We start from the raw sequence: 25292 nt of genomic DNA, 5'->3' as shown, positions 1-25292 counted from the left end.
TCTGAGTGAACCACAGAGTGCTGAATGTTGTTTGTGGGAACTAAGGCAAACTCTGCGACTCAATCCGGGGGGGACCGCAGGAACCCGCCCGTTAACTGCCCTAATGCTCCCAAGGCCCACGTGTCACTCATGTGAGAGGCCAGAGCGGCCCTTTCTACGAATGGGGTCCGCGACGGGGAACCCCCCGGAACTTGGCGCTGCAGCCGGGGGTCACTGGACGCGCAGACCCGGCCCCACTCAATTTGGTTTTATAAACATTAAAAAGCCAGATCTCAATGTTCAAAGAACTGGGGTGGCTCCTCTGGCAGTTCGAGCCCCGCTTCCCCGGATGGGTTTTCAGAAGTCTTCTCAAGTTGTCAACTCCCGGATAACTGTTCGAAGCCTCAAAACCCGCAGGTTGCGAAGACTCGACCTAGCACCCATCGGCGAGCATGCGCAGTAACCGACACTAGCGCCCTTGCAGTACAGCCCCACCCCCATCTCACCCCCATCCCACCCTTCACCCCGACCGCCAATTGGCTGGTGTCGGCGCGTGTCCGAAGCCGACCAATGAAAACGCTGATAGGGCGGGGCCAAGGGCGGGGAGGCAGCGCGCGGTAGCGCGCGTCCATTGGTCGGCTCGGCGAGGGGAGGAGCCGCTGGCTTCCCACAGGCCCCGCCGCCGCGATGAGCTTCAGCCGCTTGTGCCGCCTGCTGAAGCCGGCGCTGCTGTGCGGGGCCCTGGCCGCGCCCGGCCTGGCCGGCACCATGGTGAGCGGACGCCGTCCCTGGGCCGAACCAGGGGCCGTTGGGGTGGGCGGGCAACACCTGCCCCTCCCAAAGGCGCGCAGAGTCCTGGTGCCGCCCTGTCTTGGGTGGGGGGCGTCCGGATGGTGTCTTCTCTGTTCCCACCGGCCTCGGGCCGGTGCAGGGGCAGGTGATAGCTCTCGGGGCGCCAGAGCGAGGGCGGGGTCGATGTCCAGAGAGGCTGGGGTATGACACCGGTGGGACGTCAAGTTCGGGCAACTGGGATCGGGGCGGGGGTCTGGGGCAGGGCGGGGGACAGTGTCCGGACTGCTAAGGTCGCGGCCTGGAAGGGGCCCGGTGACCGGAGCGTTCGGGTAAGGGCGCCAGGGAGTTGGGGGTCCTGGTTGGTTGTCCCTGGCCCGAGAGGGTCTACTACGCCGGGGCAGCTAGGTGGGCGCCCTGGCGGGGGCCGGATAAACTAACGCACTATGGGCTGGAAACACGGGGTCAGGCGCCGCCGGGCGGCAGTGCCGTGTCTCCACCCCCAGGGCCTAAGGCGGTGGCGTCACAGTCGTGCGGCCCGGGCGCCCTGACTACAGGCCTTTTGTCGCCAAGCGCGGCGCTCGGTGGGCCCAGGCGAGGAGAAGACCGACGGGCATGGGCCGCGCGGGCGCGGGCTACCCGGGGCGGGGCAGGCAGCGGTCCCGCAACCCGGGAGGGCGGCAGCGCAGAACCTATAAGCGGCGGAAGGCCCCGGCATGCCTGCGCCGGAGAGCGCGCCGGCGGCGGAAGAACCCCTGTCGCCACTGCCCAGAGCAGGAGACCGTTGAGTGCCAGGACCCGGTGCGCGCGGGGTCCCCACCCGCTATAGCTCATCGCAGGGTCCCGAGTTCTCCCTGGCCTCAAGGTCTCGGGTAAAATGGACCCAGAGACGTCAGGGGGCGTGCATATTTAAGGAGCTGTCACCTTTTTTGAGCCCCAAGGCCTTGGTTTTCTCATGGATCCGCCCCGGATTCCTTTCTCTCCTGGGAATCCCGGGCTGGCCAATGGACTGGTGGCTGTTGGACTCCCACACTGAGCTCTGCTGTTCTGCCCCTTGCCTTGCAGTGCGCCTCCCGCGACGACTGGCGCTGTGCACGCTCCATGCACGAGTTCTCAGCCAAGGACATCGACGGGAACACGGTTTGCCTGGATAAGTACCGGTGGGTTCCCCCCAGTTAGGGGATATACAGGGTTGGGGCTGGGAGGGGAGGCCCTGACCTCAGCTGATCGCTTGACCACCTACAGGGGCTTCGTGTGCATCGTCACCAACGTGGCCTCACAATGAGGCAAAACCGATGTAAACTATACTCAGCTTGTCGACCTGCACGCCCGATATGCTGAGTGCGGTTTACGGATCCTGGCCTTCCCCTGCAACCAGTTCGGGAAACAGGTATGTGTTCCCCAGGTGGGCTGAGGGTCTCTGAGGAGGTGTCCAGTTCCCTTCACACTCACCCACACACTCTGGGCACCACAGGAACCAGGAAGTAATGCAGAGATCAAAGAGTTTGCCGCTGGCTATAACGTCAAATTCGATATGTACAGCAAGATCTGTGTGAATGGGGATGACGCCCACCCGCTATGGAAGTGGATGAAAGTCCAGCCCAAGGGCAGGGGCATCCTGGGAAAGTGAGTGATCCTCCTGGGCAGGGGTAGATGGCTACCTAGGAGGCTGGTGGGACATTCCTGACATCTTTGTGCTTCTTTTGTAGTGCCATCAAATGGAACTTCACTAAGGTATTGGGGGCTGTGTTTGGGGGTGAGGGAGAGAAGGGGCCAGGGCTGTATGCAGGGCCAGCTGCAGAATGAGCCTTAGGGTGCAGGGTTCTCCCTTGCTGGGGGCCTCTTCCACCTTGAGGTGGTCTCTGTGCCCTGACATTGTCCCTCCTGCAGTTCCTCATTGACAAGAACGGCTGTGTGGTGAAGCGGTATGGTCCCATGGAGGAGCCCCTGGTAGGTGCCTCTCTGGGGACTCTGCCAGGTGGGGATGTCTAAGGAGAGGCTACCCCTAACCCATCTCTCCCCCACAGGTGATAGAGAAGGACCTGCCCTGCTATCTCTAGCTCCACAAGTGTGTGCCCTCGCCAAGCCCCTGCCTGCGTCCCCGGAACCTTCCAACCGGCACCCATGACAGTCTGCCTATAAACCTGCCACTGGTGAGGCAGACCCGAGAACCTGGCGTGCACCCTGCCAGAGGAAGGTCCCGCAGCCCCGTTGGGCTTGGGCTTGCCCCCCACCCTTGGCTGCCTTGTGGGAATAAAACAAAGAAATCAGCCTGCTGGGTTCTTCTGTCTTGGGGCAGCCAGTTTATCCTGGTTCAGGATGGGATAGGGGTAGTAGAGTTCCCTGGGGCTCAGAGGGTTGCACCTGGCCTTGGAACTAGATCTGGGTTAGCTGAGATTAGGGTGTTGAGGCTCCTAATCCTGGCAGCCCTCAGGGCTGCCCAGGCTGTCTAGGGTGTGGCAGGGCAGATTGAGTCCTAGGAGAAATAATTCTAAATAGCTGCTGATCTTCCTGGCTCAGGGCCTTATCCAGTTAGAAGGCAGCTATGCAGGGGCTTGCCTCCCCAGGGTGTAGAGGCAGAGATTGAGGGTCACAGCCCCCCCTTCCTGGGGCTGGAAGTCCAGCTATGCAGGGCAGGGTGAGAGTGAGCCTCATCTGCCCCAGGGTGTGTGTGTATCACTGTCTTCAGGGTTCCTACTAGGTAGGTATAGGCTGCCTGCAGCTGGAGGGAGCTGGCCAAGGTTGCGGAGGGGGTGGTGTATCTGTAGAATTGGTCCCAGAACGCCATGAGGAGGGTCCTAGGCCCTGGCACAGACAGTCCTGGGGCCCCCACATTGTGCACATGGGGTGTGGGTGGTGGGGTCATCAATAAGCACTTGTAACAAGGCATCTGCAGTGGGCAGGGTTCTGCAAGCTTTAGTCCCCACCCTTCCCACTGTCCCCCACAAGCTGGCCAGAGGAGCAGACAATATGGGAAGTAGGCAAAAGGCACATATATTTAAAAAAGGTATCTTTACATATATACATTAGAGTTCATTATAAATACACATAGAAACCAAAGGGCCACCCTACCCCAAGCTCCTCTGGCAGATTCTGGGACCTGGGAGAGGCAAACAGGCAATAATTTAGGGAGCAAAGTGGTGTGGGGGTGGAGGAATTGCATATATTAACGGGGGTTTGCCCCACAGAGGCCCCCAGACAGCGGGGCCCTAAGCACCTGGGGTTTCCTGAGTTTCTAGCTCTTGGGACCACTCAGATTTCACCGGTTGGGGCCTGGCCAGCCGTTGTAGGTGGGTGGGGTAAAGCTGGAGGCCCTGGGTCTAGAGAGGCACAGATTTCTGGCCTTCACTCCCAGCCCTGCTGCAGTGCCCTGGCTTCCTAGGGGTCCTGAGTGGGGCCTTGCACACAGCAGCAGCCCCAGGGCTGCAGGGCCAACATCATCTACCAGTGGTCCCACCAGACCTGCGATGGTGGGGGCCAGTTGGGGAAGGCACTGTGGCGAGGCCACGGTAGAAGAGAACTGTCCCTGGTAAGTGGGCATGTTACAATAAAGGTAGGTACGAAGGATGCCATCTAGGTCCCAGGGAAGGGCGGGGTGAACTGGATGACGCTCCGCCTCTCGGCACCCCCACCTCCCACTACTCCTGCGCCCTCCACCAGTGGGCCTGGGGCCTCAGCAGGGCTTGAGTGCAGGGAGCGCAGCATGTCCTCTAGCACCTCTTTGAAGTTGATGTCACAGCCCTGATGCGCCAGGGCCGCGGGGTCAGAGGGGCCATGTGGGGTGCCCAGCAGCAGCCCCCCAGAGTTGGGGTCCAGAGGTAGCGGTGGGGGAAAGGAGAAGTGCGGGAGTGGTGGGAAGGCCTCAGCCGGTGGGCTGTAGGTCAGGTCCAGCACCTCGCTGGGGCCACAGGGCAATGGGAGCTCCTGCAGTATGGGTGGGGCAGGGAGGCCCCTGACACGTGCTCGCCTACGCTTGACATCGGAGTCCATCAGCTGCAGCTCCTGGAGCACACGGCGCACACAGCCCTCAGGGATCTTGATGCCTGGGCCAGGACGAGGAAGTGGTCAGGGGTTGGGGTCAGGTGCCAAGGGGTGCCTGGCCTGCCTGCTGGCCCCACTCACCCACTTGCTTCTTTTTGTCCTTGGTCTTCAGACGCACAATCTGCAGGTAGCTGCTGCTGCTGACATCTGCCATGACTGCAGCAATGCGGCCCCACACACGCAGCAGTGCCCCACACAGCATGTAGTGGTGCCGTAGCCGCAGGCCCTGCAAGCAGTCCTTGCCCTCCTGCACCAGCCGACAGTGCCGATTCCTGCAAGGGGACAAGGTGGCTCAGAGATCCTTGGGGCTCCCTCCCCAAAGTGCTCCCCCACCCAGTCTCAGCTGCCCCATATGCCCTGTGGGTTTCTCCCACCCGGGGCTGCTCCTCTGTAGATTGCTCACCACGCAGTGTGACTGCAGTGGGTCAGCGAGTAGACGTAGTTACTCTCCCAATGCTCCTTGGCCTCCTCTGGGGTGACCTGGGGACACAGGGCCTTTGAGGCTCTGCAAAGCTTCCAGTATCTGCAGTAGCTATCCAGCCAGACCGCACTACTAGGAAACTGCAGAGTCCCCTGTGGCCCCTCCTAGTTGCCTGGTGTGCTGAGGTTTCAGGGCTTCGGGGAAAGGGATGACGAGGCCCACAGATCTGCCCCCCGTCAACTTTCCCCATCCCTACACGGTGGAACTTGCGGCACAGGCTGTCCAGGGTCTCCAGCTGGCTCTGCCGGCCAATGTTGGGCTTGTACACGGTGAAGTGCTTGCCACGGTTCTGTTCCACCAAGAGGCAGCTGGGCTTGTTGCCCCGAACCTGGGGAGGAGGGCAGGTGAGGTCAGTCACCAGAGGGTCCCTCCAACACCCCTGCAAGTGGATGTCCCAGGGGCAGTATGGCAGGACTGCTGCCCTCACTGCACCTCTGGCCCTGTTCTGAGTGCAGGGCATGACTCTGGGGGGACACAGCACCCACCTTGTATGAGAGGTAGAAGCCATCGTGGGGACCAGTCAGCTCTAGCGCTTTGGCAAATGCCTCCTCCCACTTCAGGCCTCTGTCCACGCTGATCTGCCACAACATGCAAGGGCATTAGTGCAGGGGCCCTAGCATGCAGGCTGGGGGCCAGGGGCTTGCTGCTCACCTTGTAGAAGACCACCTGCCCATCCTGTGGGTGTCCAGGGGCCAAAAACACCTGCTGGCTCTCCTCGTAGATCTCGTCAATGCCAGGAGCCAGGTCTGGGAAGTGTGGTGGTAGTTGTCAGAGTGGGAGTCCAGTGGGGGGCTCCTCCTTCCCTGGGTCTGGGTGGGAACTGGGGATGGGGCATGGCCAGCCTGGGTGTGGCTTGGCCTGTTCCCAGTTCTGGGGTTTGGAGAACCATATTGATTTTGTGGGCTGGGGTGCTGGGGTGGTGTTCCCTAGCGGTGACCCCCAGGGAAGCAGCTCCCCACTCCCAGGGCAACCACAGGCTCACCCAAGATGCCCATGTCATATTTGCCCTCCTTCTTGTCTGCCTCTATGAGGTGGTCGAAGGTGTCAGAAAAATACTGAAAAAGCGCATTCTGCTTGTACACCTCTAGCCCCAAAATGCGGTTCAGGAACTTAGTGATGGAGCAATCTGGGAGGAAGGGACAAGTGTCAGGCCACACCAGACACGCCTCCCTCCCAGGATCACACTAGGTTGGGTTCAAGGGGAACTCACCTTTCTCCATATCAAGGCAGCCAGAGCGGGACTCTCGCCCTCCAATGCCGACTGAAAGCAGGCCCTGCTTCATATCTGTAGGAAGAGGGGCTCACATGCAGTCCTCCCCCTACCCTTCCCTAGAGTCCTGGGAAGCTGACCAACAGCAGGCCCTGCATCCTGTCTATAGGAAAGGGGCTCATATATGGTCGTCCCCTAACCCTCCTCTGTCCCCTGGCTTAGCCCCAGTGTGTGGAACCTCCCTTGGGGGGGATTTCAGGAAGGGCCTCTGAGGGTAGGAGTGGCACATTAGCACCTGGCCAGGGAATTGACCCTCCCTTCCCTCCTTGACTGCGACTCAGTAAAATAATAGCACCTCCTTGGGAATAAACCCAGACCTGTGTCCTTCAGCTCCCCCAGAAACCTGCCTGGCTGTGGGGGGGACACTCTGGCTCCCTCTCTTCTTCCATGAGCAAGTGGGGAGAAGTCTCTCAAAAAAATCCAGCCTGGTGGTACCCGTAGCTCCACCAGCCACATACACCAAGGGTGGCAGATTGGAACCCACCCCGGCCAGCTAAAAACAACAATGTAACTGCAACAAAAAAAAATAGCTGTTGTGGTGGGCACCTGTAGTCCCAGCTACTTGGGAGGCTGAGGCAAGAGAATCACTTAAGCCCAAGAGTTTGAGGTTGCTGTGAGCTGTGATTCCAAGGCACTCTACCCAGGGCGACAGCTTTAGACTGTCCCCCCCACCAAAGAAAAATCCAGCCTGCAAATCCCAGTGCCCCAAACTGCTCTGCAACCTGATACACCCACCCCTCCCAGGAAGCCCACACTGGCCTCACTCACCCCTGAAGAAGGCAGCAACTCCTCCTGGGTAGCCCTGGGGCACTGGCACCTTGTTCTCAACCTGACTCAGGATGGTGGTGAGGATGCAATGGAGGGCCCGGATGCCGTACTGGGGGGACAGAGGGTTGTGAGTCAGGGGCAGTCACCCAAGTCTAATCTGGTCTTCCCCATGACCCCTGTCCCTGCTCCATACCTTGTTTTCAAAATTGTACTTGCTCAGGTCCCGAGACTCCGTGGCCCGGCGGTCTCCGTGGGTCAGGGCGCCCTGCCAGGGGTGAGGGAAGTCATAGGTACGTTACCTAAGCTCCAGGCTCCCCAAGGGTTGGGGGCCTTCCCAGCTCTCCCAGCTCCCTCCTGCTCACCAGGCTCTCGAGGCGCTTGGCCACGATGGAGGCAAACCGGCGCTCCCCAGCCAGCTCGGAAATGAGGAAGACATACTCGGGAGCTGAGACCTGGTTGGACCGGTGGGTGCGGCCTAGAGAGATAAGGGGGCTCTTAAGGGCTGCTGACAGGGACTGGACCAGCCTGGAACTGCGCCAGGAAGGGGCGGAGCTAGATTGGGTGGGGCCACATGGGGGAAACTGGTCTCACCGAATTGCTGGATCGCTCTATCCGCGCTCCAGGGCAGCTCGAGCGTCATGTGCACACGGCGTCGCTGGTTCTGGACACGGCGGTCGGCTTGAAGTGAGATGCCCGAGCTGGAGGCTTCCGAGATGATGGCCACGAGCTGGGGGAACGGAAACAAGCAGGGACAGAGCTGGTGTTCAGCCGTATGTTGCCTCCTTCTCACTCGCCCAGCCCCCAGCTTTGGGTCACCAAGGGCGATGAGAAGCCAGAGAGGCCTGTAGGGCCCACGGGCATTGCAAGCCCATGCACGTCACGCATGCTGAGGGATGACGGGGCAGTCACCACCGCCCGCCCCCCCGCCCCCAGGCTGTGACAGGGCAGTCACCACCACCACCCGCACCTTCTCGCCGCTCATGAAGCGTTGCTTCTCCCTGAGATTCACATGGTCGATGGATAGGCCCTGCTCTGCCCGTGACTCGAAGGCCACCGTCCCATCGGGCCTGGACACGATGCGGCCCTTCCTGCCAGTCATCTGTGGCAGTGGCCCAGAGCGAAGGGAAAGGCTGTCAGCAGTGTGGTCGTGCAGGGAGGGGCCTGGCCACCCCATGGCTGAGGTTTCCTGTCTTCCCACTGCTGACCCTGGGATTCACATATCTGTGGCCAGGAATCAGCTTCTGATTTGGCTGGTATCAGCTGATATCAGAGGATCATCTTGGATGGCCCATAGAGAGCTGCACTAGGTCTAAAGTCTTTATTTTTGTTATTAGCCACCTAGCGCTCAAGTGAATCTGAAGCAACAGAAAGACCCTCAAGCGGAAAACGCAGCAAGCCAGCACGGGAAGCGGGCGGGGGAGGAAGGAAGCGAGCCCAACCCAGGAACCGAAAGTCCAGGTTCTGGGCACCCCACTGACATGGTCGGGAGATTCTGAGGATGCAGCGGCGCTGGGGAGGAAAGCTCACCACAGGCAGCCCCAAGCCACCTGGGCCGAGCTGAAGGATCAGCAGCTTCCTTCCTTGTGGGGCGAGCGGTGACGCCAAGTGACCAGTAGAGGCCGCCAGAGTCAGCAGAGAATGGGTAAGGCCCGGCCCCAACCCACACCCAACCTATCCCCAACCCTACTTACCCTGTCCCAACCCCGTCCACACTTTGATGGCCCCACCCACTCCCTCACCTCTGCCACCCGCTCGGGACCGCCCAGCTTGTCAATCAGCTCATCCAGAGTGTTAACTGGCAGGTCTTGGCCCAGCAGCCGCACTTTAGCCAGCAAGTCTTGCTTCAGCCGCTCAACGCGCTCCAGGACGCCAATGCCATGTGGGTCCCTCTGAGTGGGGCATAAGGGCCCTGGAGGCATATAGAGGGTGAGGGCAGATGTTCCCTCAAGCTTTATGTCGGTTGAAGGACTGCCAGATGCACAGGACCAAGAGGAATTGCTTTTCTGTCTATGCCTTTTCTGTCTTGCCCTAAGACCATCAGGGCAAGAGACTGAGCCTCCATGTCTGGGCTGGTCAGGGTGTGAAGGCCAGCTCCAAATCTGGCTCTCCCTCTGGCTATTAGTGAAGCCCAACCTCCCCTCTCAGAGCCTCAGTTTATGCATCTGTATAGTGGGCAAAGCATTGAGAATGGGGCCTGGCTGGCATGAGGGGTCTCCATGTGGGCTGGATCAGTTGCTAGGAAGAGGGGGCTAGCCACACAAGCAGTGAGGAGGGCTAAACCCAGGATTCAGATTGGAACCCTGACCTGCCACAGATGGCCACCCAACCTGGGCTGAGCCCGCACCTTGGTCATCCATGGGGAGCCCTATGCTGTCCACGATGACTACATCATCGTCCACTAGGGACTCCGGGGAGGAGTTGAAGTCACTGTCCAGGCCAGCATCTGACTCGGTGCTGCTGTCGTCACTGATGCGGATCACGCCTGCTGCCTCACACATCAGCCTGGAGGCCTTGGCTCCACGTCCCCGTGGCCGCCCTGCAGAGAGGAGCTGGGGTCACTGAGGGCCAGAGTGAGGAGATGCAGAGAAGCAGGCTAAGTCCTAGAAAGCTGAGAATAGAGAAGCTGGTGGGTTCTAGGAGAGGTGTTGTGACTCCCAAAAGGGAAGGGGCTTTCTGGGGAGACTGCCCATGAGCCAGAACTGTATGGCCCCATCTGGTATACATGCCACCATGGTAGGAGTCTCTGTAGGAAGCATTCTGCTATTTTCCCAAGTTTTCCTGTTAAACTGACTCAAGAAGCAGTTTCACATGCCCATGTCCCACATCCTTCCAGGCCTGGATAGGGCTGTTTATACTTGTTGGCCCTGGGGAAACACATGTTGGACCTCTTGAGGCAGCTCTGGGCTTCCTGGCCTACTAGGGATGTTGATGCTGGCCAGAGGGTGTACCTAGGCCTCCTTTGAGGGGATGCTGCTGATACACAGGCTGCTTCCACTCCACAGTCATTCTGAGATTCTGTCCTGGCAGTGGAAGGGAAGTGGCAGTGCGAGAGGATGATCAGGGAGCAGAACTGGACAGCCCTAAGCCAGCGTGACCTTGGGTGAATAACTTGGCCTCTCTAAGCCTCGCCCACTTGCAGGGGAGTTTTTGGGAGAAAGGTTTCTGGGCCTGGCTCTGGCTCCCTTGCTGGGAGCAGGGACAGGAGTCAGTGAGGCTTAGAGGCTGCCCTTAATTTGGGCTTCCCTCCTGGAACCCTGGGCTTGTCCTCCCATAGATGCCTGGCCCTGCAGGCTGTTGCAGTTTACTCTTCCCTGAGGCTCCTAGGCAGGTGGACTTTCAGATGAAGGAATGGGGCACCCTGGAGGGCGGGGTGGGGTCTACAGGAGACCCCTAACTGGCAGTGGAGGCACAAGCTTGTCTGGCAGGCCAACCCCAAGTGGAGACAGAATCTCAGCATGACTGTGGAGCAGGAGCAGCAGGGACTGACATACCAACCCAGCCTGGCAATGGTGTGGAAACAGAGGCATAGGGTAGCAGGGTTGGTGGGGCATGGCTGAATCAGGCAGGGGGTCCTTACGTTTTCGCTTACTGCCCACTCCTCTGTCCCGCTTCCTTTTGGTTGAGGGAAAGTGCTTCTGAATTAGTGACAGAAAAACGCCTCTGAAAGTGAGAAATAGAGTTTATTCCCCTACTGGAACAGCCATGCCTTGGCTGGAAGACCATGTGCAGGTTTGCACTATGGGGAGAGGAGGAGTATAACCCCTGGGGCCCTGCTGGTGGTACAGGGCTGGCCCTGGACAAACGGTCTTGCATTTGCGCTCAGACAGGCAGGTAGGGTAGAGGGAACCTGGCTGGCTGCCTCCAAGGGAAGAGGGATCTCAGGACTGGGTGGGCACATCATTAGGGAAAAACTGGGGGACTTCCTAGTGAAGTGATGCTGGGCATTGGGGGTGCTCTGGGCAATGAAGAGGACAAAGGACGGACCCTTGAAGAGGCTGGAGCATCAGACAACCAGGAGGCCAGGCCCCTGAAACCCAGGTGTCCTTGTTGAACTGGCTCAGGGGCCCTGAAAACTCCTTCTGAGACCCTAAGAGACCACCTGCCATTACTGCCATGCCTGTGATGGCCTAGCGTCCAGTGTACCCAACCCTGTTACAGTGGAAGGCAGGCTGGAGGGGGAGCCTCAGGGAACACCTGGTCTATAACAGTGGGGGACTTTAAGCTCAACCACAGACCTCCCCAGCCACTCACTCAGCAGCTGAGACGAAGCAGTCCAGGTGCCCATCATTTTCCCCTAGCACTTCTCGGGTCCGCGCCTCACCTGTGGACTGTAGCCCAATGACCACGCACTGTGGGATGAGAGAGGGGCTCTGAGCCACTGCCCTGCAGTAGCCATCACCCATGGGTCTGGAAGATTCTGGGCTTCAGGCAACCACTATATCCTATATTGTGCCAAGTGCTCACTTTTCTCCCCCAGAAGGGGACCCCAGTCCATCTGTACATAGGGACAGGCAGGGGGTCAGCCAACCTCTTATCTTTGGACAGTCAGCTCACCTGCATACCCTGTGGCCAGTGCATGGGCTCCACCATTCTTGACGCTCCAGCCAAGGGCAGGCTTGTTGGATCGTAAAGCAGACATTGGGAGCCTAGATACCCCCACCACCCTCACCCAGCAGACCAGGCCACCCATCTAGCCTGAAAAGGCCCTACCCTCTCACCTTGTCTTGAGCCAGTTCCTCAAGGGCCAGCTCTACCAGCCGGTGCACCTTGGCAGCAATGCACAGGTACTTGAAGAATCGCTGATGGGCTGACCAGAACTGGCCCCACAGGGACTTGCGTGACTCCAGACCTATCCAGTCAGCTGCCTGCTGGAACACGCCCAAAGCCTCGGCCCACTGCAATGACATGCTCATCTGAGCCCCCTGCCTGGGGCCCAGGCCTACCTGCCACCAGCCCCCAGACAGAGGGCCTATGCCTGGTGGAATCAGGGGCTTGGGGGTCAGGGTAAGAGGCATTGCCTATATCTGTACAGTAAAAACACTAAAAACACATAGTTTTGGTAAAAATGTTAAAAACCAACAAAGGGCTGGGTGTAGTGGCTCACGCCTGTAATCCTAGCACTCTGGGAGGCCAAGGCAGGTGGACTGCCTGAGCTGATGGGTTTGAGACCAGCTTGAGCAAAAGCAAGACCCCATCTCTAAAAATAGCCACATGTGGCTCAGTGCCTGTAGCTCAGTGGCTAGAGCACCAGCCACGTACACCAAGTTGGCAGGTTTGAACCCAGCCCAGGCCTGCCAAACAACAATAACAACTACAACCATAAAATAGCCGGGCGCTGTGGTGGGCGCCTGTAGTTCCAGCTAGAGAATCACTTAAGCCCAAGAGTTTGAGGTTGCTGTGAACTGTGATGCCATAGCATTCTACTGAGGGTGACACAGTGAGACTCTGCCCCATCCCCAAAAAGCCAGGCATTGTGGTGGGTGCCTGTAGTTCCAGCTACTCAGGAGGCTGAGGCAAGAAAATCACTTGAGCCCAAGAGTTTAAGGTTGCTGTAAACTATGATGCCAGGTCACTCTACTGAGGGAACAAAGTAAGACTGTCTCAAAAACAAACAAAAAACCAACCCTAAATAAATACTGCTGGCAAAGTTGTGGTGAAAATGGCACAGACCCGCAGAGCATAGGCAGGAAAAGGCATAGCTCTTTAGGAAAAAAAATGGGGATCTTTGCAGTTTGCTCCAGAAAATGGGGACATCTGTGGTTGTCATATTGGCAGGTGCTCCTGGCATACAACGGGTGGAGGCAGGGATGCTGCTCAGCACCCTAGACAGTGCTCAGGATGGTCCTACCCAAGAGAACAACTGGCCCCAATGTCCACATGCTGCAGGGAAGAGGCCTCAGTTGTCTGACCTAAAGAATCACCTAATGCACAGGCACGGCTGATACTATCTGACACAAGGGTGAGAAAACAGGAACTCCTCCAAATAGGGAGGAAATAGCTGAGCCACATGGCCCATGGGATGGTGCCTACTGAAAACATTCACAGGGCCAGTAAGTAATGTGCTTGGCAATCTTGGGAAGGAGAGGCAGGGGTTTGGTTATATGCCTATGGTTATCATAGTCACATAAAAATTCCTGGCTGTGAACAGAATCAAAATGCTGGGTGCCTGCCCAAGGCCATGGCAGGATGCCTGTGTGATCTTAAAGAACAAAGCACTGGAAGGCCATGGAGGCATAAATCTGAGCATCAGAGACCTAGAGTCAGAAGCCCTGACTGCCTGAGCCCACAGGGACACCTCATTCACCAGCAGGGCTGCGCGGTTGTAGACGTGCTCAAAGTCTGGGGTCAGTGGGATCTCCTCGATGCGAAAAGTGACACCGGAGAAGCTGAGCTGACGTGCGATGTACATACCGCTGACTTTCATGTCCATGGCCACAATTTCCATGGCGCCCACACCCCTGCAGATGGACAATGGCTGCTTGAGTACCAGCTGGGTCCCACCATGTGCTGGGTCCCACTGAGTGATGGAGCAATCCCAGGAAGGGGTTGACCCTGGAGTGCAAGGTAGAGCCAGGCACAGAGAAGCAGAGCTGGCACATGCGAAGGCCCTGTGGTCACACAGGCACAGCTCCTAGCTGGAGTAGGAGGCAGGAAAGACTGCTGAGAGCCAGGCGATTCAGGGGGAGGGGGCTGACTCTACTGAGAGAGCAGGAAGCACTGAACAGATGTGACTTATGTTTTAATGTCCCTCAGGGTGCCACAGAGGGGACATATCTGTCCCAGACCCTGAACCATAGGCAGGGAAAAGTGCTCACCTCTTCTCAATGGCATGCAGGAACTCTTCAAAGGTCCGGAAGGGCGTGCCCTCACCCCAGATGCCCAGGCGGCTCATGTAGATCATGTTCCGGGGCTCAGAGGCACCTGGGTGGCAAGCATGGAAGCTGCCATTAGCTACCCCAGCCCCAGAGGAAAGGCCAGGGCCAGGTAAGGGAGCCTGATGCTCCCAGCAATGCTCCAGACAGGGTGCTCCTGTAGGGGTGGGTGCCACTGGCCTGGGAAGGAGCAGCCTGCCTTTGGGACTGACCCAGAAGTACACCAGCCCACGAGGAGTACGGTGTAGATCTAAAGCCTTGCATGGCCAACAGGATATCCACTCCCAGCTGTGCCAAGGTAGGCACTGCTAATGGATGGCATATCTGTGATCAGGCTGCCTACCAAGGCCCCACCCCTGTGCTCCCCACCTGTGGCGCTGGCGTAGACCACCCGGGCCAGGGGCAGCTTGTTCTGCAGGTCCAGCACAGCCTTGCCCATCTTGGTGGAGCTGGCATTCTTTGCTTTGTGGCATTCATCAAAAATGATCTGGGTTGGGGATGAGTTAAGGATTGTTCTGGAAGGACAGTGGGCAGCCCCAGGGGCTCAGGCCCTGACTTAAGGGGAGGGTCCTCACCTTTCTGGTTGGGGCAAATGCCCCTGAGTGATGTGGATTTCGAAAGTCATGACCCGGGGTATTTGCCACAGGTGGTTGCAAAGGCCATAGGCACACAGACATGCATACCAATGGGCACCAGGGAGGTGGGGGGCCCTGGCAAGGAAGAGTGGGCTGCCTCCACCTCAACAAGGCCTGACCCTTAGGATCTATAGATGTTGCCAGGGGAAGATGGGGAAAGAGCATTTGGGATCTCTCTCTCTGTTTTCTTTCTTATTCTACATGTGTATCTGTAGTGATCCCTTATTAAGAAGTGATACTGCAGGGCGGCGCCTATGGCTCAGTCGGTAAGGCGCCGGCCCCATATACCGAGGGTGGCGGGTTCAAACCCGGCCTCGGCTGAACTGCAACCAAAAAATAGCTGGGTATTGTGGCAGGTGCCTGTAGTCCCAGCTTCAGGAGGCTGAGGCAAGAGAATCGCTTAAGCCCAGGAGTTGGAGGTAGCTGTGAGCTGTGTGATGCCATGGCACTCTACCGAGGGCCATAAAGTGAGACTCTGTCTCTACAAAACAAAAAAAAAGAAGTGATATTGCAGGGTGTGATTGCAACACTTTGGGAGGCCAAAGAGGGTGGATTGCCTGAGCTCACAAGTTCTCAACCAGCCTGAGACAGAGTGAGACCTCATCTCTATAAAAATAGCCAGGCATTGTGTTGGGCACCTGTCGTCCCAGCTACTTGGGAGGCTGAGCAAGAGAATGGTTGAGCCCATGAGTTAGAGGTTGCTGTGAGCTATGATGCCAGAGCACTCTACTAGGCACAACAAAGGGAGACTCTGCCTCAAAAAAAAAAAAGTGATATTGAAGGTAAGTGTGGTGGCTCAGGCCTGTAATCCTAGCACTCTGGGAGGCCGAGGCAGGATTGCTTGAGCTCTGAAATTGAGTCCAGCCTGAGCAACAGTGAGACCCTGTCTCTACTAAAAACTGAAAAATTAGCTGGGCATAGTGGTGGGTGCCTGTAATTCCAGCTACTTGGGAGGTTGAGGCAGGAGGATCACTTGCACGTAGGAGTTTAAGTTTGCTGTGAGCTAGGTTGAGGTCATGGCACTCTAGCCCAGGCAACAGAATGAGACTGTCTCAAAAAAAAAAAAGTGATATTGAAGAAAAAAAATTGCCTTGGTATTATTATTATTATTATTATTTTTGAGACAGTGTCTCATTTTGTCACAGCCCACCCCGTGTAGAGTGCTGTAGTGTCATAGCTCATAGCAACTTTAGACTCGGGCTCAAGCGATTCCCTTGCCTCAGCCTCCCGAGTAGCTGGGACTACAGGCACCTGCCACAGTGCCTGGCTGTGTTTTAGAGACAGGATCTTGCTCTAGCTCACACTGGTCTCGAACTTGTGCGCTCAGGTGACAAGGAGCTCACCCTCCTTGGCCTCCCAGAGTGCTGGTATTATAGATGTGAGCCACTGCACCAGGCCTTTCTCCTTGGGATTAACTTCAGTTTTTTGAAAAGACAGGGTCACCCTGTCAAGAGACCCTGTCATCCATGATGGAGTGCAGTGGTAGGAGCACAGCTCACTGCAGTCTTGAACTCCTGTTCAGTCACTGAACACTCAAGTGATCCTACTCTTTCCACCTCCCAAAGTGCTAGGACTACAGGTATGACCCAGTGCTCCCAGCCCCTCTCAGTATTTTAAAAAGCACAAAGCGAATTACAGGAAAGCATACTTATACAAAGGACTGATGGAGGGAAGTGGGCAGAATACAAATCGAACACCTGGATTTGTTACCAAGCACACAGCTCATCAAGGGCATGATGCTGATGTTATTTTCTGTATGATGTTGCATGGAGGTGCCATCAGGTGCATCAAGTGCTTCACTGAACAGGTCCATCACTGAATAGCAAAGGCATGACTGCATTCCACCCTTGTACAGAGTGGACACAACAGGTCACATCCCCTTCTTTTCCCTGAGCCTGGACAGGATGGGCTTACTCCTTCAGGGATATTTATAACCGGGTTGGGGGGGGAGGGGTGCTGTTGGAGACGACAAGTCTTCCACAATAGGGAAACAGGTTGGTAGCTGATGATACACAGTGATGGAGCAGCACTCACAGGGGCATATGTGGGGGAAAAAATGGCATGGGGAGCTTGCACTTGGGTAAGCCTCTCAGGCTAGGGGGTACTAAGGCTGAAACCCTGATGGGCTCCCAGCTCTATCATGGAGAATTTGAAGGCCTTGACAGTCCCAAGGGGGAGAGATTCCAGAGGCTGCTTCTACTGGAGAGCAGGTGACTCAATGCCCAGGATAGGACCCTGAGAGGACCTCCACAGGCACCTGTGTAGGAATACTCAGGACAGGCCCCACTTGGTGGCTCCCTGGGGATGTGGAGACGCTATGGCTGACCAAGGAGGGGATGATTTACGGGTACTGCTGGTGGGAACAAGCTCACCACTCCATGTGCAATGTTGCAAGATAGTTAACACGGAAGCACACATCATAGGATCTGCCCTGGCTGGCCCACTGGGAAGAGATGTAGTGCAGCTCTTGCTCACTTTGGTGTGATTTTCAATTTTTCTATAATTTTGTGCAACAGAAGACATGATAATTTAAAAGCTTTGATGCCAGGTGCAGTGGCTCACCCCTGTAATCTCAGCACTTTGGGAGACTAAGGTGGGAGGATTGCTTGAGCTCAGGAGTTTGAGACCATCCTGAGCAATAGCAAGACTCCATCTCTACTAAAAATAGAATAAATTAGCTGGACATTGTGGTGGGTGCCTGTAGTCCCAGCTACTCAGGAGGCGAAGGAACGAGGATCACTTGAGCACAGGAATTTGAGGCTACACTGCATTCTAGCCCAGGTGACAGAGTGAGACTCTGTCTCAAATAAATCAGTAAAAGTCGGCTCAGCACCTGTGGTTCAAGTGGCTAGGGCACCAGCCATATACACTGGAGATGGCGGGTTCGAATCCACCCTGGGCCTGCCAAACAATGACAACTGCAACCAAAAATAGCCAGGCGTGTGGCAGGTGCTTGTGGTCCCAGCAACTTGAGAGGCTGAGGCAAAAGAATCACTTACATCCAAGAGTTGGAAGTGGCTGTGAGCTGGGACGCCACAGTGCTCTACCCAGGGTGACAGCTTGAGACTGTCTCAAAAAATAAAAAGTTTTAAGAGAGGAGGGAGGATGGTGCCCATAGCTCAGTGGGTAGGGTGCCGGCTGCTTATACTGAGGCTAGTGGATTTGAACCTGGCCCAGGCCAGCTAAAACAACAACAACAACAACAACAAAAATAGCTGGGTGTTGTGGCGGGTAGTCCCAGCTACTTGGGAGGCTGAGGCAAGAGAATTGCTTAAGCCCAAGAGTTTGAGGTTGCTGTGAGCTACGACGCCACAGCACTCTACCCAGGGTGACAGCTTGAGACTCTGTTTCCAAAAAAAAAGAGAGAGGGGAGGGAAAAGGAGAAAATGCTTTACTGAACTGGGGGCTTCCCACCACAGTGGGAAGAGCCTAGGGGCCTGTGTCCTTGACACCTCTGGGTGCATCTATAAACTGTCCTCTAGCCAGAATCCTGCAGAGGTAGGGGGAACACTCAAGAACGGCCCCCCTGCCACACCCCACACTCCCCCACACCAGGCAGGATGGCAGGATACGACGCCCTCGAAGCCCTCCCCACACCAGTCGAGGATCTGCCGGAGGCGTGTGCGGTGCTGCCCGCCTGCCTGGCTCTCCCCAATCAGGGCAGAATAGGTGGCGAAGAGGACGCCCTCTGAGGTAGTGTTGTCACCGTATTTGATCTGAGAACACAGGGGGCAGTTGTGGGGATGGAAGTGGCTCACTGGGCACTCTGACCAACCCCAGGCCCTCACTGGGCATCAGATTCTCATTCATACAGGGGTCTGGGCAGAGCTGCCTCATCAGCCTCTACATGCCCCAGGGGAGTGTGGGCGCCCACCTTGCTGAGTGCATGTACTGGGATACCAGGTGCCTCGATGTCACGCAGGTCCCGCTCTGCATCATACTTGAGGTCGTTGGAGACACTAAACCTGGGAGTGGGGGACGTCAGACTGGCCCTCTCTGCCCCACCTGCCCCCGCCAAGCCTGGTGCTTACCACAGTGCCTTCTTCCTGCTGCGCAGATGGTTTTCCAGGATGACGCCAGCCACTGTGCGGCCCTTACCCACGCCAGCCCCATCGCCAATAAGGAAGCCTGCCCTCTGCCCACTGGGGAGCAGGACCTCATGTTGCTGTCGTGACAGAGTGGAGGATGGTGGTCAGGACCTGGTGGTGTGTGTGACTCTGCACCCCCACCTTCAAGGATGGGATGAAGTGGGCAGAGATAGTGAGGGCAGCCACTGGTCACCTGGCAGGCATAGGTGATGGCCTCCAGCTGCAGGGCAGACAGAACTCCACTGTCTGAGGGCAGGGCCAGGGTATAGGTGATGTCTGGGGGTGGGACGCTGGACAGCGTGCTAGTCTCCACGACACGATCAGGGTGCTGCTTCCCAATCTTGGCTGCAGAGGAAGGGATGTGGTTATGGGCACGGCCAGAACCAGCTGGGTAGGCTGGCGTGTGGTCAGTAGCTGCCAGGTGGTTTGGGGGTGTGGTCCAGGGCATGGCCAGGCTCTGACAGGTGGTTTAGGGGTGTGGCCACAGGCATGGCCAGACAGGCAGGGTAGGTATGGGGCATGGCCAAGGATGGAGTAGATCCCTAAAATCCGGGTGGGAGAAGCTGAAAAGCACTTCTGTAATTCTGGTCTCTGGGAACCTTGGGTTTTGTATACACTGTAGAACTGGCCCCTCCTATCCTACTTGCAGCTTCAGGGGCCCAAGAACCAAATGTCCCTGTGGGGCAGTGCAGGCTGGAGGGAGCTGACTGGGCCACTCACATTTGGAAGGCACATAATCGGCATAGGTCTCAGTGTGGCCCAGCTCCTCTGCCTCGTCCTCCTCTGCCTCGTCTTCCTCCTCGGGCTGACTCTGCGACTGAGGCCACAGACAGCTTCAGCAGGGCCTATTGGCACCGCCCAGCCTTCCCCCAGAGGCAGGGGCCTGGCTGACTACATGGCCAACTGACCTCCAGTTTGTGGGAAATGGTGCCGCCAGCCCCGTTGTAGCAAAGAAACAGCCTCAGTTTCCCCATCTGTAAAATGGGCACTGCCTGCTTCTAGGCTGGCCCAGGGCTGGCAGACTGGAGGCCTGTATGTGTGAGACACACCTCGTCCCAGTCCCATGAGAAAGGCAGGTCCCACTTACCTGGTAGCTGACAAGAAGTGGGGTGCTGGGGAGGGAGGGCGCAGTTTCCTCAAGGCCTGGAAACGGCCCACTAGGCAGGAATAGCTGGAGGGGAGAGAATGTCAGCCAGGCTCAACAGGGCAGGCTGTGGCCAAAGATCATACTAGTCCAGCCACCAGAGACAGGTTTCCCCGCCCTGACTTGCTATGGCCCTGGGCCATGCACTCCTGCTGTCCCCAGTGTGGCCTGGTGCACCCTTGGCCTCCCTTGGGCCGTGGCTCAATCTTGCAAGCCAGCACCAGCCTCCCTCCTGCTGCCCTCCTAGCATATGTGGAACTGGCCTTGAGGAAGGTTCTTGGCGAGTTCTAACAGACAACAGCCCCTTGCCTTGGTCCAGTGGGAGCTGGCAGGGCAGCTGAGGACGGAGTCAGAGGATGTGAGACTGTGCCAGCCCCGTTCGGGGGTAGGGGGAACTCAGGAGAGGGGAGGATGTGGGGGCTGGGAGCTCCCCATCCAGTGGCAACATGAGCCAAAGGCCAGCAGAGCCATCTGAATGGATAGGTGTAGGCCTGGTCTCATCTCTCACTTGGCTAGCTTATACTCCTGAGGGGAAGGGGAGCCAAGGGGAAGTCCCTCACTCTTTCTCCACCATGGGTGAAGGCTCCTCACACAGGGATTAGAGGACACAGCCCACCCTGGGGAGGATACTGCCTGATTTCATCTTAGTTGACAGAGAGCAGTACAGAAAGTAGGACAGAGGGCAGGACAGGGTACTAGACAAAAGACAGGAGAGAGGGATGGATAGGAAGGGGGCTGGACAGAAAGCAGACAAAGGTATGGAGAGAGGGCAGGAGAGAGTGATGGATGGGGATGGACAGAGGGAAGGACAGAAGGCTGGCCACAGGCACTGCCTCTGAGACTAGGCAGCCAGGTGTGGCCGGGCCTCTGGGATGTATTTGTGAGCCCTTGGGGAACATGGCCCATTCTGAGGTCTCAGAACTGACCAAGCTCAAGAGCCTATGGATAGCTAGGACAGGAGACCCAGATGCCCTGGGATTAATCAGGATACAGCCCCTAACCTGCCTGCCCAGGGAAAGATGTAATCAGTAACATCCATCACTTATACCCAGACACTGAATGTGGGAACTATGATTTCAAGACAGACCTGCTATTTAGCAAACAAAGCTTATTAACAATGACAGATGCTCATCATAAATAGATGTCAATGTGAAAAACAGCAAGAAAGAGATCACTTCTAGACCCAGACCCCTACCGGGATGTCCAATGTCCTGAGATGCTGGGGGTAGTGTTGAGCACACTGGACAGTTTTGGGGTCTCCCCTGGGAGCTACAGGAGCCTTAGAGCATTTGGTTGAGAGTTGATTAACTTGACTCTCATGGCTCTTGTTTTTTTCTAAGGCTGGACATACTCCCAAAGTTTTCATAAAAGAAAATGGAAGTGGGGCACAGGAAGGTTAGAAACCTATACTCAATTCTCTGCTCTTTTTTTTTTTTTTTTTTTTAATTAACAAAAACGCAAACAAACAGGCGTTGCAGGGTTCCTGGAAGGCTGAGTCACTGTTCCCGGCTGGGCTGGCCAGGCTCTGGGGCATTAGGTTTCAGATGCCCTTGTACTATTCACTGTAGGTTGTGTGGGCCCTGGCCCCTTCTCCTGTGCCCTGCCATGAACCTGTAAGCAGCTGGGATGGGCATGGGTCCCAGGCAAAGACCCTGAAACCTTGTGTCAAGTGGAATAGTCTAAGGTGCCCACCGTAGCTGCAGAGCACTCCAGACACTTTTCCCCTAGGGGCCCCATGCTCCCAGCTTATGTGTCCTGCTGCCTAGGCCAGACCCTTCCTGAGGGTCTCAGGGGAGCTTTCCACCAGTATCCACTGCGGAGGGCCACTTAGCCCATGGACACATTTACAACTTCCAGCTCCTGAAGTCTAGAAGCCTTACTCATGGTAGAAGACCCTGGAATGGCCTGAGGGGAATATGGGGAGCTCCCTGGGCCTGGTGGCCTATTCTGCCTCCCTCAGAACAGATACCCCCACTGCCTAGTGCTGGGAATGGGTTGGAATCATCCATTCTGCCTGCTGCCCTGCTGCCTCTGACCCCCCAGGGCTGGCCCACATTTCACACCAGAAGCTACACGGTGGCAAATCTCAGTCCTGCCCCCAGGACTAATGTCCTCACAACAAGGAGGACCATGTCTGACTTTTCATCCAGCCCTGGGAGGGACTTTGACAACCTGGACTTCAGAGCTCCTATGTGACCACATGCACGGCTATCAGAACCCCCCAGGTTGGTAAGCCTAATAGGACCCCTGTGGGCGCTGCTCCTCCCTCCCTGCCTGCCTGCCTCTCTCTATCCCACTCCATGCCTAGTGCTTCTGTACAGCAGGTTCTCCCCTAAGTTCTGTGGACACTGGGGTCCCATTTCTCTGTGAGGTGCTGAGCAGCATCCCTGGCCTCTACCCACCCTATGCCAGGAGCATCCCTCAACCTAGTTGTGACAACCACAGATATCCCCAGACATGGCCTAATGTCCCCAGGGGGGCAGAATTGCCTGAAGAGAGAGCTGGTCTCCAAAATGGCTTTTTGCTGGCTAGGTGCAGTGGCTCACACCTGTAATCTAAGCACTCTGGGAGGCCAAGGCAGGTGGATCGTCTGAGCTCAGGAGTTTGAGACCAGCTTGAGAAAGAGTGATACCTTGTCTCTACTAAAAATAGAAAAACTAGCTGGGCAATGTGGTGGTCACCTGTAGTCCTAGCTACTCAGGAGGCTGAGGCAAGAGGATTCTTGAGCTCAAGAGTTTGAGGTTGCTGTAAGCTAGGCTGACTCCAGGGCAATAGAGTGAGATTCTGTCTCAAAAACAAACAAAAAAACTTCTCCAAAACCCAAAATGGGTTTTTGCTCATCTCCTAGGTGAATACCTGTTTCCCCAACAGGGATGGGGCCTGACCTACCCCAAGGTTTATACAAGAACGGGGGACCCCCACACACAAATGGCCACCTCCCCCACGTCAGTGAACAGCTGACCCCCCTCCACCTCGCCCATCTTGGGAGAAGTGGATCTTGGATGATCCCCTATGGGTCCCCCAGATAGGGGATGGGTCCTGGGCCAGCCTCCGGTGCTAGGCAGGGTCCAGAGGCACTGACCTTGTCATGGGCAGATGAGGCGGTGCTCACATCCCAGATGGTGGGTACCTGACTAAGGCTGTCAGCTGGCAGGAAGTCAGGCGTGTCCACGATGTCCGACAGGGAGTCCACAGAGGAGGAGAAGATGGAGGCATTGGAGAGATCCTCGAAGTACGAAGAATCCTGGAGGACAGTCACAGGTGAGGAGGGCAGCCAGTGTCCACTGATAGGTGGGCAAAAAACAACATGGTCCATCCACACACTGCAATGTGTCTCAGCCATGAAAAGAAATGAGGCTCTGACATAGGCCAGGGACCTTAAGGACATCATGTTCAGTGAGAGAAGCCACACAGAAGGATACACTGTGTGCAATTCCATTTTTATGAAATGCTTAGAATGGGCAGACCCACAGATTAGTGGCTGCTGGGTCTGCAGTTGAGAGCCCCAAACTGCAATCAGTCTTGGTGGGGACTGACTGCTAATGGGGATGAGGCTTCCTCTGGGGTGCCAGGTGTTCTGAAGCTGACAATCACACACTATGATTGCACTAAAAGCACCCAACGTACACTGAGTGAGTGAACCATATAGCATGTGAATCACAGCTTGGCAAAGCTGTTAAAAAAAAAAAAAAAAAAAAAGGGAAGAAACAGCAAAAGGTGAGCGACATCAGCTTCGGAGGCACAGGATGACCCTGGAGGTGGCCAGTTCCCCCAGCAGAGGTGGTGATAACTTAAGGGACAGTGTGCCCTGTGGAAGTAGAGTATGTATATACTATTCATTAACCCACATTTTAGAAGGTAAGGTGCAGGGGTGGGGATACCCTCTCACCAGGGCCTGCTTGGTCAGCACCTCCTCCACACAGATCCCACCCCCACCTTAGCACCTATGCAGGCCTGGCTGGTGCTCAATACTGGACACTCCCATATCCAGGTGGAAGTGGTACCTGATTTTGCTAAAATCCTTCTTGGCCATATCTGGGAGCAGCCGTATGCCAGCCCCTCCGGTGTAACCTGGAGGCCCCTGCCAGAGTCCTGCTTCCATGTTGGGGAAGACAGGGCTGAGACCCGGCTAGGGCTCTGATAGGAGCACATGGAAGAGCCCTACCTCCACAGTGACTCCCCCCTCGGTGCATAGTCTGGAAGGAGGGGGAGGGTCCCCACAGTGGAGACAGCTAGACCACACCCCCGGGTGCTCAGGGCCACGCCAGCAGGGACAGACCATGCTGCAAATAGGGACCCTGGAAAGGAGGGCATGAGTGTGGCTCTCCCTGCCAGGTGCCCCTCCCAGAGCCCGTCATCATCTATCCTTAAGGAAGCCGCCAGAAAGTCTGTCCAAGGGCACCCAAGACAGGGACATCTGAGGAACCCCCAGAACCCAGAGGGGCCTGAGAGGGCATGAGGGGGAAACTGAGGAAGTCCAAATCAAGCATGGGCTCCAATCCTCAGTAATAACATATCAGTTCTGGTACATCAGCTATAACACAGGCATCAGGGGTAGAGTGCACAGGACTGCACTGCCTGCTTTCCCATCATCCCAACACTTTTAACAGGCCATGTGGCAGCTCTCTTAGCTTTGTGATTGTGGTCCCCGGCTCGGCACCCCTCCTGTTCCCCCACCAGAGCAGGTCACCCAGATGGGTGCCCAGCAATAGAGGCTTTCACTGCCAGCTTAGCTGTCCAGGTCCCCCACTTCAGGGACAAAGGAGTTGAGGCTCCCACTGGTCCCTGAGGCTCCACCCCTGCCCAACCCTGCTCATGTGTGGGTGGTGCCAGTGGTGGGTGGTGGGAGGAGACCCCTCCCTTGGGCCCTGCTGCCTTCAGATGCCCTGTCCTGGAGCATGGGGCCCTGGGCTGGCCCTCGGCATACCCTTCCCACAGCACCAGGAAGGTGGCAGCCACCAGCAGTCTGGGGTTCCAGGGGCTTGAAGTGAACTACTGTGGTTGTCTCTGCAGCATCCAGGGGGCCCTGGATAAGGCAGGGAGCTGGCAGGACCTGCCTTGAGACACCCCACCCCAAGAGAGCAGACATACCCCCTCCTGCTCAGGGAAGCCAACCCAAGAAACGACCCCCAGAAACAAGGTCCTGCCCCCCTAGATGTACCTTCTCTGGGCAGTGGGGAAGGACAGCCCTACCTGTACTCAGAGCCTGCCTCAAACCCTGCTCA

General features: G+C 56.8%; 2 protein-coding genes across 6 annotated transcripts in view; one reads left to right on the top strand and one right to left on the bottom strand.

Annotated features, from left to right (window-relative positions):
* Positions 1–627: 627 nt before the first annotated feature.
* Positions 628–3039, top strand: GPX4 (glutathione peroxidase 4). Of its 2 annotated transcripts, none has more exons than XM_053581460.1 (7): positions 628–750; positions 1834–1928; positions 2014–2158; positions 2243–2394; positions 2478–2502; positions 2659–2718; positions 2796–3039. In XM_053581460.1, the coding sequence occupies exons 1-7, from the start codon at positions 667–669 to the stop codon at positions 2826–2828; spliced, it is 594 nt and encodes a 197-aa protein (XP_053437435.1). In that variant the 5' UTR covers positions 628–666; the 3' UTR covers positions 2829–3039. The 2 variants fall into 2 exon arrangements, with proteins under 2 accessions (XP_053437435.1, XP_053437431.1); XM_053581456.1 differs by lacking the exon at positions 628–750 and adding an exon at positions 1104–1569.
* Positions 3040–3641: 602 nt separating this feature from the next.
* The window catches only part of SBNO2 (strawberry notch homolog 2), a 59603-nt gene continuing 37952 nt past the window's right edge, over positions 3642–25292 (bottom strand). For 2 of the 4 annotated variants that reach the window (XM_053581450.1, XM_053581448.1), the window contains 28 exons: positions 23150–23311; positions 20011–20094; positions 19644–19740; positions 19117–19268; positions 18867–19000; positions 18710–18800; positions 18408–18551; positions 14570–14687; positions 14144–14249; positions 13633–13786; positions 12047–12223; positions 11580–11677; positions 10906–10988; positions 9673–9864; positions 9068–9237; positions 8296–8427; positions 7920–8055; positions 7691–7803; positions 7522–7593; positions 7329–7437; positions 6501–6575; positions 6273–6416; positions 5942–6036; positions 5776–5868; positions 5487–5618; positions 5213–5289; positions 4891–5081; positions 3643–4811 (listed from right to left, as the gene is read on the bottom strand). In XM_053581450.1, coding sequence (XP_053437425.1) covers positions 4342–4811; positions 4891–5081; positions 5213–5289; positions 5487–5618; positions 5776–5868; positions 5942–6036; positions 6273–6416; positions 6501–6575; positions 7329–7437; positions 7522–7593; positions 7691–7803; positions 7920–8055; positions 8296–8427; positions 9068–9237; positions 9673–9864; positions 10906–10988; positions 11580–11677; positions 12047–12223; positions 13633–13786; positions 14144–14249; positions 14570–14687; positions 18408–18551; positions 18710–18800; positions 18867–19000; positions 19117–19268; positions 19644–19740; positions 20011–20094; positions 23150–23311 — 3801 coding nt within the window. In that variant the 3' untranslated portion in view covers positions 3643–4341. Of the gene's footprint in view, positions 4812–4890; positions 5082–5212; positions 5290–5486; positions 5619–5775; positions 5869–5941; positions 6037–6272; positions 6417–6500; positions 6576–7328; positions 7438–7521; positions 7594–7690; positions 7804–7919; positions 8056–8295; positions 8428–9067; positions 9238–9672; positions 9865–10905; positions 10989–11579; positions 11678–12046; positions 12224–13632; positions 13787–14143; positions 14250–14569; positions 14688–18407; positions 18552–18709; positions 18801–18866; positions 19001–19116; positions 19269–19643; positions 19741–20010; positions 20095–23149; positions 23312–25292 lie in introns of those variants that run through there. The other 2 variants (XM_053581441.1, XM_053581451.1) reach the window with 2 other exon arrangements.

Source organism: Nycticebus coucang, chromosome 2 (genome assembly GCF_027406575.1).
Source record: "Nycticebus coucang isolate mNycCou1 chromosome 2, mNycCou1.pri, whole genome shotgun sequence".
NCBI classification, from domain to species: domain Eukaryota; kingdom Metazoa; phylum Chordata; class Mammalia; order Primates; family Lorisidae; genus Nycticebus; species Nycticebus coucang.
Note: the sequence above shows the minus strand (reverse complement) of the source record. Positions and strands in the feature narration are given on the sequence as shown.